Source organism: Sander lucioperca, chromosome 7, assembly GCF_008315115.2.
Source record: "Sander lucioperca isolate FBNREF2018 chromosome 7, SLUC_FBN_1.2, whole genome shotgun sequence".
Classification (NCBI taxonomy): Eukaryota; Metazoa; Chordata; class Actinopteri; order Perciformes; family Percidae; genus Sander; species Sander lucioperca.
Window position 1 is genome coordinate 42240049 of NC_050179.1, and position 12653 is coordinate 42252701.

The 12653-nt window shown below is 40.3% G+C and overlaps 1 protein-coding gene across 2 annotated transcripts in view; it reads right to left on the reverse strand.

The window, feature by feature from the left end:
* The window catches only part of far1 (fatty acyl CoA reductase 1), a 29440-nt gene extending 19195 nt beyond the window's left edge, over nucleotides 1-10245 (reverse strand). For both annotated transcript variants that reach the window (XM_031297845.2, XM_031297844.2), the window contains exons 1-3: nucleotides 9972-10245; nucleotides 2862-2958; nucleotides 2262-2378 (exon numbers count right to left, since the gene is read on the reverse strand). In XM_031297845.2, coding sequence (XP_031153705.1) covers nucleotides 2262-2378; nucleotides 2862-2933 — 189 coding nt within the window. In that variant the 5' untranslated portion in view covers nucleotides 2934-2958; nucleotides 9972-10245. The remainder of the gene's footprint in view (nucleotides 1-2261; nucleotides 2379-2861; nucleotides 2959-9971) is intronic.
* Between the last annotated feature and the right edge of the window lie 2408 nt (nucleotides 10246-12653).

The following is a 12653-nucleotide window of genomic DNA, read 5'->3' on the forward strand; positions in this document are numbered from 1 at the left end:
TTGTATGCCGGTCAAATGCACTCGGGCGCCGCATGATTTACATTGCGTAACATCAGCATCAGTCTGCTCTACTGATCTTACGCGAACGGTCAGCCGCTCTCTCTCTCTCTCTCTCTCTCTCCCCCTCTGAGGCTGAACAACTGGAACATGAAAACCGCACTCACGTGGGTCCTGTGAAATATGACAGCTACAGTTTATCGGAAAATAGCGTTGGGTACTCTGAATTTGATGAATTTACTGTTTATCAGACCCCAGATGAGACAAGCGTTTAGTTTTGTTGCTAAACTGTAAAATGAGCGGTGATGTTAAAATCATCTTTTCAGGTAACGGCACCCAGGGTACCGTCTATTTGCTGGATTGTTGCGAGGTAACCGTCGGTAGCTAACGTTAGCAGATAAGCCCGTTGACAGCAACGGTAGGCTATTGTTCATAGTTATGCACAATGACAAAGCAAACTTACTAAAAAGGAACTAAACGCTGCTTTCAGGTAATGTTACTGTTGACGTTCAAACAGTGAGCGCTTGTTTAGCCTGGCTGGACATGTGGCAGATGAGAGAAGAAACAGACTTATCTGGTGACAAAGCAGAAATGCTTCGGTTTGCAAAGGAAAACTTGCCATTGATGTACAAGTGATTGTAATAGGCCTGTGTGTGTTTTGAGAGATATCTTTATACTGCCAGGCTATATTTATTTTATTTGTTATTTATATATTATTGCCATTACCTGTTTTCACACAGAAGTTTAGTTTGCTAAATATATAAAAAAAAAAAATTTAGTTGGATGTGAAAAGAAGGAAATGGTTCTTCCATAACATTGCACTTTAGATGTGTGTGAATTTCCCACGCCAGGAGTAATTTATATATCTATTTTAGTTTAGTTAGTATTTTATAGTTCTATTTTATAGCTCTCGATTATCTGTTCAAAAAATTTTCTATGCAAAATGTTCTATTAAATAAAGATAGAAAATAAATATTTGTGCGTGATGTTAAGTAGTTAGAAAAAAATGAAATCTGAATTCGCAGGTCACACACACACGATCATCATACAAATGTTAATATTAGTCAAAGTTAACACAAAATGCTTTGTTTTTAAAGTTTTTAAATGAAGGTTAAGGGAAAACAAAATCCAAACCTACATGGCCCTGTGTGAAAAAGTGATTGCACCCACAACCTAATAACTGGTTGGGCCACCCTTAGCAGCAACAACAACTGCAATCAAGCATTTGTGATAACTTTCAATGAGTCTTTTATAGCGCTGTGGAGGAATTTTGGCCCACTCATCTTTGCAGAATTGTTGTAATTCAGCCACATTGGAGGGTTTTTGAGCATGAACTGCCTTTTTATGGTCATGCCACAGCATCCCAATAAGATTCAGGTCAGGACTTTGACTATGCCACTCCAAAGTCTGCATTTAGTTTTTCTTCAGCCATTCAGAGGTGGACTTGCTGGTGCGTTTTGGATCATTGCCCTGCTCAGAACCCAGGTTTGCCTCAGCTTGAGGTCACGAACAGATGGCCGGACATTCTCCTTGAGGATTTTTTGGTAGACAGCAGAATTCATGGTTCCATTTATCACAGCACGTCTTCCAGGTCCTGAAGCAGCAAAACAGCCCCAAACCATCACACTATCACCACCATATTTTACTGTTGGTATGATGTTCTTTTTCTAAAATGCAGTGTTACTTTTACACTAGATGTAACGGGACACACACCTTCCAAAAAGTTAAACTTTTGTCTCATCAGTCCACAGAGTATTTTCCCCAAACGTCTTGGGGATCATCAAGATGTTTTCTGGGAAAAATGAGACGAGCCTTAATGTTCTTTTTGCTCAGCAGTGGTTTTTGTCTTGGAACTCTGCCATGCAGGCCATTTTTGCCCAGTCTCTTTCTTATGGTGGAGTCATCAACCTGACCTTAACTGAGGCAAGTGTACACAAAATACTGACAGTATCATCACAAAGGATGTAGTCGATAGCTGAAAATGTGCTCCCAGAGAAAATACTGAAGAGAATTTTTCTCCGACTGACAACCAAATTACCTATATCTGCTCGGGGGAGGTGCAAATTTTTAGTGGCATCTTCACTCCATGTTACAACAACCAGCTTGTGTTGTGCAACTGTTTTTACTAAGTTAACCTCCTGAATTCTGCTCAAACTAACAACTCACGCATAGCTGGTACCAACAGACTTCACACTCACTTAATCCTTTACCTCCTTCAAATACCCATCAGATGGTGCCACCCCATCTCTTAGGTCTCTACTCACCTTACAGTTGATCATGTCAGCAATGCGGGCCTGGGGGCTGTGACCAGCTTTCGACCTGACCATCACGTAAACACTTTTGACTCCTGGACAGGACCTCAGCAGCTTCTCCAGCAGCACCTTTAACAATGAGCAAGTAAGAAGTACAAAAATCATATTTTCCTCTTTGGAAAGATAAGTTGATGCTAGGTACTGCACACCACTTGTTGCCTCTTTGTCCATTGTAGAAGTGAAGAGAAGTAAACTAAGGTGTGGTATCAAGAATGCTTCTTCCTCCACAAAGTCTGAACAGCCTTGAATAAATGAAAAACAATGGCTTCTGTTTGGTAGAATAAGGCTGTAAAAGGATGGCCATATCTACTGCCAGGTGTAAAGACATGTACTAAACAGCTGTCCACTTAAGTTAGTATAAACTTGTGCACGAATAAAGCAGCAAGAAGTACAGTATGCAACTTATTTGCCTGTGTCTCCCTATGTGAGTGAAAAGAATGAACTTGAAGGATTTCCAGACAGGTTCCCTCTCATCTCACCCGGTAGCCCACATGGTTGGGTTCAGTCATGTCAATGCCATTGGCTACTTGCCTATTCAAAGTACTACTGTACCTTGCCCATGAAGCCTGTTGCTCCAGTGATCAGCACTGTTTTCCCTGCATAGTATTCTGGGATGTTCACCATGATGAGCTCCTCAACACCACTCCACCTGCAGAGAAAAAAAAAACAAAAGCAAGGGAGGATTACAATTGGGAGACGAACTTCAGTCCCTCCAGAAAAACGTGATTATGCGATCGCATAATTCAATGCATAATCAGCCAAAGTCCGCATATTTATGCGGGGGCTGCATTTTTTCCAAATACGCCGCACTTTCGCCTCATAAATTGCCGATTTCCGTGCAAAATGTGCGGGGCTTGCATGATTTCATAATCCCCGCATTTTCGTTGCAAAAAAGTCACATATTTTAGCAGAAAGTTGAAAAATGTTGCGTTTACTTCACACAAGAGCAGCCATTTCCCCGTTGCCATGGGAACGTTAAGTGACGTAATTATGCGACGTGAACATCGAAAAGCTGCAAACCCCATGATGAAACCTCAGTTTTTGCAAGTTCCCGCAATTTCAACGCATAAAATTGCATAAATAACCCACATATTCCATTGCAGTTTTTAAGAAAACATGCCGCATAATCAGGGACTTTTGCCCGCAACAAATCACAAAAAAACTCTTGCCGTGCCCTTGCTCCATGACGCATTTCCCATGTGAATCTAAATCAAATTGAAAAAAAAGTCAGAATTGTAGCTTGGAAGGAAGTCAAGTCTTTTACAGACTTCAGCCTCACTCGTCCGGAACACACAAAACAGCAAACTTGAATAAGTCGGTTTATGATTTTTTTTACAGTACGATGCAGCCCTCTGTGATCTTACTTGTCAAAAATTTTACATGACAAAAAAGTACAAGTAATGAGACTTCTAAGCACTAATCAGGATTTATTCTGTGCCAATCTGTTAACAGTTGTGGTCTGTGCTTATTGTCAGGCCACTGATGCCACAAATCGAGAGAAAAAAAAAAAAAAGTTTTGTTTCTTTTACCATGCAAAAAATGTTCATTAAGTTTTACAGATATGGTCAAAATTCTTATCATCGGTTAACTGTTAATCATTAACATCCCTAACCAGTTGCAAACTTTAGAAGTATACAGACAGAAATGTACATTTGTCCCAAAAAGGGGTGCAACTAACGGTTTTTATAAATTAAGCCGACACATATTGCAGTAGGGCTGGGCGATAAAACGATCTTGATATGGGATCGCAATAAAATTTCGGTTGATAACGATGATTAACTTGGACATATTTTACTCGATTTGGATAGAGCTAACAGCCTATCACACAGCAGAAATAAACGGCATTCCATTTCAGAAGGTGGCGGTATTGCGCTCCAAAAGTTGTTTGCCAACCGCCAAAAAACGTCAATAGAAGAAGTTTTTGGCTTGCCCGTCAAAGTACACGCCCATTTCCTACGCAGAGCATTGTTTGAGCTACCGGCGGTGAAGAAATGAGTGGAACCGAGGGGCACGAAAGAGACTGTGAAAGTGAACTTGCATCATCATCATCCAAAGCTGAGGAAATTGTTGACAAAAATGGTAACAGTCAATATAAACATCAATTATATGGAAGTGGTTTGGATATCTCAAAAGTGACGAAGCGCAGATTAACACGGTCTGCAAAACATGCCGTCGGTCAGTGTCGACCAAGACGGGAAACGCAACCAATCTTTTCTGTCAGTTGAAAAGGTACCATCCCAGCGAACTCAGCGAGAGTTTGAAAATGCGGGCCCATGTTAACGTTAGTCTGCCCACAAGTTTTGTCCAACATCCTAGTGGTTCTTCTGCTGTTAGCAGGACTAGCGGGGCTGCAAAACAACAATCAAGCGTGTCGTCTTTTGCGACCATTGCCTCATATGAAAAGTGAATGTAGTAGTAGTCACAGCTTTTAGTTTTATTTACATTATTTGCATTTACATTACTAACTTGTACTGTTTTGTTAAGGCAGATAAAGCATGTTTGCAAAGTTAAATGTTTACATTTAGATGTTATTCAATATATTCTTTTATCACACAATATATTCTAAACCAAGCCATGTTTGCACAGTTCAATGTTACGTTATTCTATTTTTTGTTAAACTATATTCTAAAATTTAACTAATGAACCCTCTGGTTTCTTCAGGCTTCAGTCATTATCAGGATACTCTTTAATCTGGCAGCATTATCAAATTATATATCGTGATAAATATCGATATTGATCAATATGGAAAAAATTATCGTGATCATATTTTTTGCCATATCGCCCAGCCCTATATTGCAGATTAATTTGTTGATTGACTAAGTCTTTCTAGTAGGCAAACATTACGGTTGAAAAACAGATCACAATGTGATGTGTTGACTCTATGCACTACTGCATGTGGCCTTATCAGTCAGATTGTTGGTTTAAGCAAAATGACTGGAGCTGATAACGGCCATTAAGGAGATAACTTATCTAATCATCAACTATGGGATATTTTTTTTTTTGTTGTTTTTTTTTAAAATCAGCCATCGTTTGATTATACAACACTTATCCAAACAATGTCAAACCCAAGTATGCTTTTAAAGTACTAGCACACCGCCACAACCTAATACTGCTTAACACATTCAATACCAACCTTTTAACAATGCAGTTACAGAAAAAAAAAAAAAAAAAGTCAACCAAATGATTATAGAAACTTCACTATAAACTCATTCTAGCTTGTACTTGTTTGTACAAGTGCACTGCAGTAATTAGAAGTGATAAAACATGCCACAACATGGCCAATTATATAGAATATAATGATGTATTCATAGTCCTTTAATCTCCTGAATGACATGCAAACCAATGTTTTTCGTAGGTTTAAAATACAACAGGAATATTTAACTTCTGTGAGCAGGTGCAGATAAATCATGAACAAGACAGGGTCTGCAACAACACTTAAGATTGAAATGATTCTTTATGAAGAAATCGTTTCGTTCTGCACAGGCAACTCGACTCATTTCTCTGCATGACAAAGATTGTTCTTGTGAGATAGTGTCAACAGTTGAAAGGATTTTTCGCTGTGCAATCTGAAATTAGACGTGGTTACATAGGATTTTTTTTTTTTTTTTTTTTTTTAAAGTAGATAAAGCTAAAACCATGTTTGGTATAGATTCCAAAACCATGACAATTTATTACTGCATGCATACTTTACAGCGCTGAACCAATGTTAAAGAAGCCATTATATTTGCTTAAGTGGCATTGCAGCTCATGTAGTTACAGTTAAACCAGTTATTCAACTTTGCACACAGACTTGTGAGTACAACACACTACTGCATGTTCTGGGTTAACTGTGCTTCTAATCAAAAATTGGAGGTTGGAAGCTAGGGGTTAAGATTTCATTTAGGCCTTCCTTCTTGTGATTTTGAGAACAAATAGCTTGATAAAACTTCAGATTTCTGACCAACTTGTCAGCTTTTTGTGAAGAGCTTAGCCAACAAAATGTTGAAAGCAACATGCCTCAAGTCATTACCAGTCTGAAAACAAAGTCAAATAAAAAGTTAATAGCATCAGTGAACTAGAAAATGAATTCCCTGCAGACAATGCAAGTGAATACTGAATAGCTAAAGCTAAACTGGATTAATAGCTTAAATCCGTAAGAAGAAGAAGGAATAGTTGAATGTTCTTCAGCAGTCACACCAATAATAAGATGAATACTAAAGAATCGAACAACAATACTGTGAATGCTGCTGACTCAGCATTCAGACAATTGTGCCGTCAAAACAAAGCAGTATATCAAATCACACTGAAAACATGAATTCTGAGTGACAGAAGACAATAGAATATTTTTGTGTTAGACTCTGAGGACACATGCTCAGGCTAATGCTGCAGATTCACAGTTTGCTGCATCACATCCTTTGCCAGGTGGCCAGCTCCAGCTGTATGCTTGTCACATGACTACGGCTAAGCTGCACACTGACTGAAGGCAGCTTCTGAATGTACTCAAGGGAAAGTCACAAGGGAAATCTAGTGTCAACATTAAATATTGAATTTATTATTAAGATGCAGTTTGACAACATGGCTACAGTACGGGACTTCATTCAAGGTTCCAGACAGTTTGCATTTTAACATGACGTCAAACTCAAACCCGTGGCCTGGCCCATCAGAAAGTATGAGCTGAAAACAGGACCCGTTGGTGGGAAGAGGAACTTTGGCCTAGGAGGCAAACTTTCCCTTACCCTTAGTGGCTTTGCCACTTGTCAGGCCGCCATTGTAAATAAGAACCCGTTCTTAAATGACTAAAACTAAATCACCTGATTAATGCAACGTAATCACGACGTCTCCCGGCCATGTTTCACCCCAGAAAGCTGCTACCAGCCAGACTAAGCTAACATAGTTAGCCTAAAGAAACAAGGCGTCTGTCCCAACTAACGTTATGGTTCTGAGCTGCGACGCTGGAAACGTAACACTAATCTACAACAGCAGTCTGTTTCTGATATAACGTAATTTACCAATTTAAGTCTTCTTGGATACACAGTTTGTTGCAAGAGTGTGACATGCAGGCTCTGCATGCACAGCAAACCAACAATCATGATCAATTTTAATCAAATTATCAAACAACCAAAGCAGGCCCCGCTAGTCGACCACAACCTGAAATTTAGAGGAAGCAACATGCATGCATTATTAATATCATTCACTTTAGCCTGGATTGATATTATATGAATACAATGGTGTCATGTCAGTCAACCAGTGTATTTCTTCCTAATTTCCCTCTCCAAAAATCACTTCAGTAGAGTAATCACAGCGCTTACTTACTAAAATCCAGTTTCAGTGGTTCATCAAGTCTTAACAGGGTGAACGGCACTTCTGCAGTCGCTTTGCGGCCCTCTATCAGCTAAAACCGCACTATGCAAGTTTGCCAGATCGGGTAGCGGATCTGTAGTTCGAATGAGAACGGTAATGGACAATTCCACTTCCAACCTGTAGGGACCGATGAGGAAAAGCGCTTTGGTGTTGCTTTAAAGTAATTGGGGGGGAAAGAGCCTTGTATTCAAATTGTAGTTGGCACGGATGGAGCAGTCAGTCTCGGTCTGCTGTATGGGAGCATATGGATTTAGTGTTACCTGACTGACGAAAAGAAAAGTGGTGGATAAAGCAGGGACTGTGCACAAGCATCGTGCAAAACGTGTGGCTTATGCTAGCAGCAATACTTCAATATGATGCCGCATTTACAGAGACAATCACACCAGTGTGTCCATTGACTGTGCTGTTGAGCTTATCTTCACCTGGTATTAGTAGGGTCTAAAATGTGGCCATTTATTATTAAAACAAAACTGTTTGATTAGAAAACATTTTATGTTCTTAGCCAGAATTGTGTTAAGACTAACCGTTCATTTTTGCCAAATAATGAAAAAGCATGTTGAAATTGGCAAGGCCAACACTTAATGTCAAGCCCTGCAATCAATGTCATGTAATGTAATGTGAAAAACCACTGCCAGATAACAAGTGTAAAGTTTTGACAAAGACATTTAAATATAAAACAAGACCTAGTTTTAATTTCATCTTGGGTTATCCTCAACAGCTACAGGAAAGATTTACCAAGCAGATGAAATGTGTCGACTAAAGGCTATAATGTCAAACCATGGGGATCAATGCATGCTCCAGCAACACAGATCAAGGTTGATCAGTCTGCAATAACCTGCTTATTCTAGTAAGAAACGCCAACTTCCTGCTCATGGTGATGTCACAACATCCCATCTTTGCAAGTGGCACACACACACACACACACACACACACACACACACACACCTGTCTGACTAACTAGCCAGTCCTAAGTGCACTCACTCAAAATGTTGCTGAATATATGCATGTGTTTGTGAAGCCTTAAGCACTGATAGTTAAACAATTATGTGTAATTAGAAACTGGCTCCAAATGTCTATCAAGTTCACAATACATTAAACATGTATTGGAAAATAGCTTGGTTAATAGTAAGTATCTTAAACTTGAAGAGGGCAACATTTCCCTCCCCCCCAAACTGTCCACACATTACTAAAATAAGTTACTTCACACATCTTAATAGTGATGACGTGATGGATTTCAGCAAAGTAAGTGTTATTATACAAGAACCAACATATCAGAGCAAAAACCAGACTACCAACAGGCCTTATGAAGGCAACGAATCCAGTGATTCTCATTAAACACAGCTGCCTTACATCATTACCACTCACTGTAGATTTGCACAATGGGCGACGCTATGTTTGCGCTGCGCTTGCCGCTGGCTTCACCGAGACCAGGTTGCACTTTTGAGCACAGTCGCGCTGCTCCCGCACCGGCGCGCTTTGCTCGACGCAGTGAAACACTGGGGCGTCGTTAACGAGCGTCGTTGCAGTCTTTGGTCTGAAAGGCCCTTTAGGGCCCTTGTAGGCCTTTCAGACCAAAAGCGGCAACGACACCGCTGCGCCGGCTTGTGACGCGCCAAGACGGCGTTTCGCTGCGTCAAGCAAAACGCGGGCGCAGCAGCTGCGTTTAAAGTTCTGTCTGGTTGAACTTTGGGCGAAGCGCGCTGTAGATGTGCGCTGAACCAAGCGGCAAGCCCAGCGCAAACCGTGTTTCGTCTGAAAGGCCTAATAAGCTTCATTATATTAAAACCACACCGACTATTTGGGCTTTGAATGCCTTAATATGATTAACGTTCCCGTTAGCCTGGGAGTACATTAAAAGTTAGGCCGCTTAGCCCTCGCCTTAAATTAAAAGTCCCTCATATGCTGCCGGAGCAGTCAACCTTCATCATTTAAGGGCTCAACGTTAAACAGACTGACTGAGATCAGTGGTAGCGTGCGGGAAAAGGAGAACCATTGAGAATTAAGATGTTTGTTAAACACAACAGCCCCAGGGTGGCTGGGCGGTCGCATTGGTGACTAACTCTCTGTGGTAACGTTAGTGAGGGGAAAATGCGAGTAACGTAAATACAGTAAATGCCCATAACGTCTAACTTGTTCCCTAACGTTATATCTGCGTATATCTTCGGCCAACACTACAGTAGTGTTAGCCACACTTCCCTCTTGGTGCATCTCTTCCTACACGATGTCAAACGTTGAGCATTTAGAAAACCAATTATGAGCGCCGCAGTTCAATGAATACAGGGCACATACGGCCCGTGGAAGTAATATGAAAGGTATACGTACCAGAAATGTCGTTGTTTCCCGGTTCTTCAACTTAGGAGTCCGTTGTGTAGCGGTGCAGCAGCTTGTACAGCTAGAGTGGAGACTTAGCAGCAGGAAGCCAGCAGCCTGGGCGGATAAATGTACCGCCGTGACGTCACCGGGACAGAGGGTCTCCGGCACAGATAGGGTGAAAAAGATGTCTCACTCCTCCATATTTCACTTCATCTAAATAAAAAACGGCTTCAGGTGAACTTAAAACGCACATTCTGTGTGTCATGTTTCCATCAAATTGTCAAGCGAATTTTAAGCGAACTTTTAAAATGTCGCGAAAAAAAAGAAAATGCGAATTAGAAGCGTTTCCATCAACTGTTTAGAGCGAATAAACCTGACTACGCAAAGCGTAATTTCGTCACAAGTTGACGTTAGGCATAGTTGTGAATTGCAAATCGGCTTGCTAAATCAAAGAGTTTAGAAGCTAAGAGGTAGCATTGTACACGTTGGCCACCTGTGCAGAATACAGGGTTGTGGCAGAGACATTTGTCACCGTTAGCACACCGCTGTGTCTACTGTCTTGTGCCACAAGTGTACGGCGCACTGGATGGGACCCATTTCCCGATCCTTCCCCCATCCGATGGATACCTGGACTAATAGTCATGTTCGCTACGTCACAACTTATTCGGCATAGCTGTTTCCATCTCCCATTTTGCGCATTATGTTTTTCGAAAAAGGCAAAAAAAAAAAAAAAAACTTTATAACTTTAAAAACTTTATTGCGAAGTTTTTTTTCGAAGTTTGCCGTTTCCATCAACATTTTCTAATGCGCATAAAAATACGTTGATGGAAACCCCACTACAGACCACATTGTTCAGGGGCATTTCTAAAGTATTGGTGGGCATGGAACTCGAATAAGGTGACAAATAATGTATACTGTATAGCTGTTGGCAGTGTGAGAACTCAACCTTTTTAGTTAAGTTAAAGTTCAGAAGTATTAGCAACAAATGTAGGCCTATTTAAAGTATCAAAAGTAAAAGTAGAATGATCCCTGTCCTGGTTTAGGCTACATTATTTCATTATTGGATTATTATTATTATTAATGCATTTATATGTAGTTGTAAACATATATATATATATATATATATATATATATATATATATATATATATATATATATATATATAACACACACACACACACACACACACACACACACATATATATATATAATGTAGACTAACATATTCCAACATTCATTTTTAAACAGAAAATAATTCAGTTTTAAAGATTTGTCTACAATCAGTGGACATATGCGTGGCAATAAAGATGTGAATGCTGTTAACTCTTAAATTAGATGCTTTTTTGTAAATACAATTTCTTTCTAATTCTGCACTCATTTAGGTTTTTGGTTCTCTAATTTGCATATTGGATTCTGTGACAGAACCTTCACTATTATGATGATGTTGATGTCTCTGTGAGCTTCAGGTTCAGCTGCAGAATCTCTCTCATTTGTATCTGACTGCTCAGCTATACAAACCCTCTAAAAAGGCGTATTTGTTTTTTTACGTTCAACAAACCCATTTACTGTTTTTCTCTCGTTCCAAACTTGACTTCTCTTCAAAATGGACACCCACTTCATTCTTGAACAAGTCCAAAGAATGAGACCGGCCTCTTTCACCGCTACAAAGCAGAAGTGAGTTTGTGTAAATGTAAAGGTGCGCTGTTTATATTTATGTTACATTGTATAATATGGCGTTTCTGTGAGCTGCTTCAAACTGTGCTGTACTCAATCTGTGTTGCAGGAAATTATGTTGAGGCAGTTTCTACTCATAAGGATCAACTTCCTGATTATTTATCTGTCAGAGACATGAAGACCTGCTGACAGGAAGAAGCTTCCTGGAAGAGTGAGTCAAACTGACTATTGATGTGACCCATATGGAAAATTATATTAGAACGATTTTACAAATGTTTGTAGAAATAACACACTCTTTTTGTTTTTGACAGGTTTCAGGAAATAATTGAGAGGACAGGGATTGATCAGCTGTTCACGGCTGAACTGGTGAGTAAAATATAGAGGATCTTCAGACTTTAGATATTTAAATAATAAATAGTTAAAATTGAGTCTGCTACAGACTTGTTGAGACCTGGAACACAGCGAGACTTCTGTCTCAGTCAGATGGAAGAAGAGCTCCTGGAAGAGCTGGACAAAGAAAGTTGTCTTTCACTGCTGTTCAGCAGGAAGGTCACACTGGAGGGCCTTCAGATGTTTGTCTCGGTCGTCCACCCAAAAGCAGAAAAGGATGCACAAACCTACTCATAGAGGACTCATAGAGGAGAGGGAGGCTTCTCCACGAGTCTCTCTGGATGAAGAGGTTCACAGACTGCGGACACATACAATAAAGAGGAAACCCTGGTTCAGGACTCTGCCATCCAGGATATGGACCATGAAGTGCAGTTTGGTGCATCCAGGGAGGCTTTGCCACGAGTCTCTCTTAAGGAGAAGGCCACCGTGGTAAGCCTAGCTGATGGGGAGACATCTTCGGTCACACTGGAGAACAATGTGGCTGTGCACTTGAGACACAGGACTTCCTGGTTCAGGACTGGGATGATAGGAAGAAGAAGAAGAAGAAGAAGAAGAAGAAGAAGAAGAAGGGAGTGTGTGCCTATTTCTGTGGTTTTTGGAAGATGATGACATGTTGCTTCCGTGTTT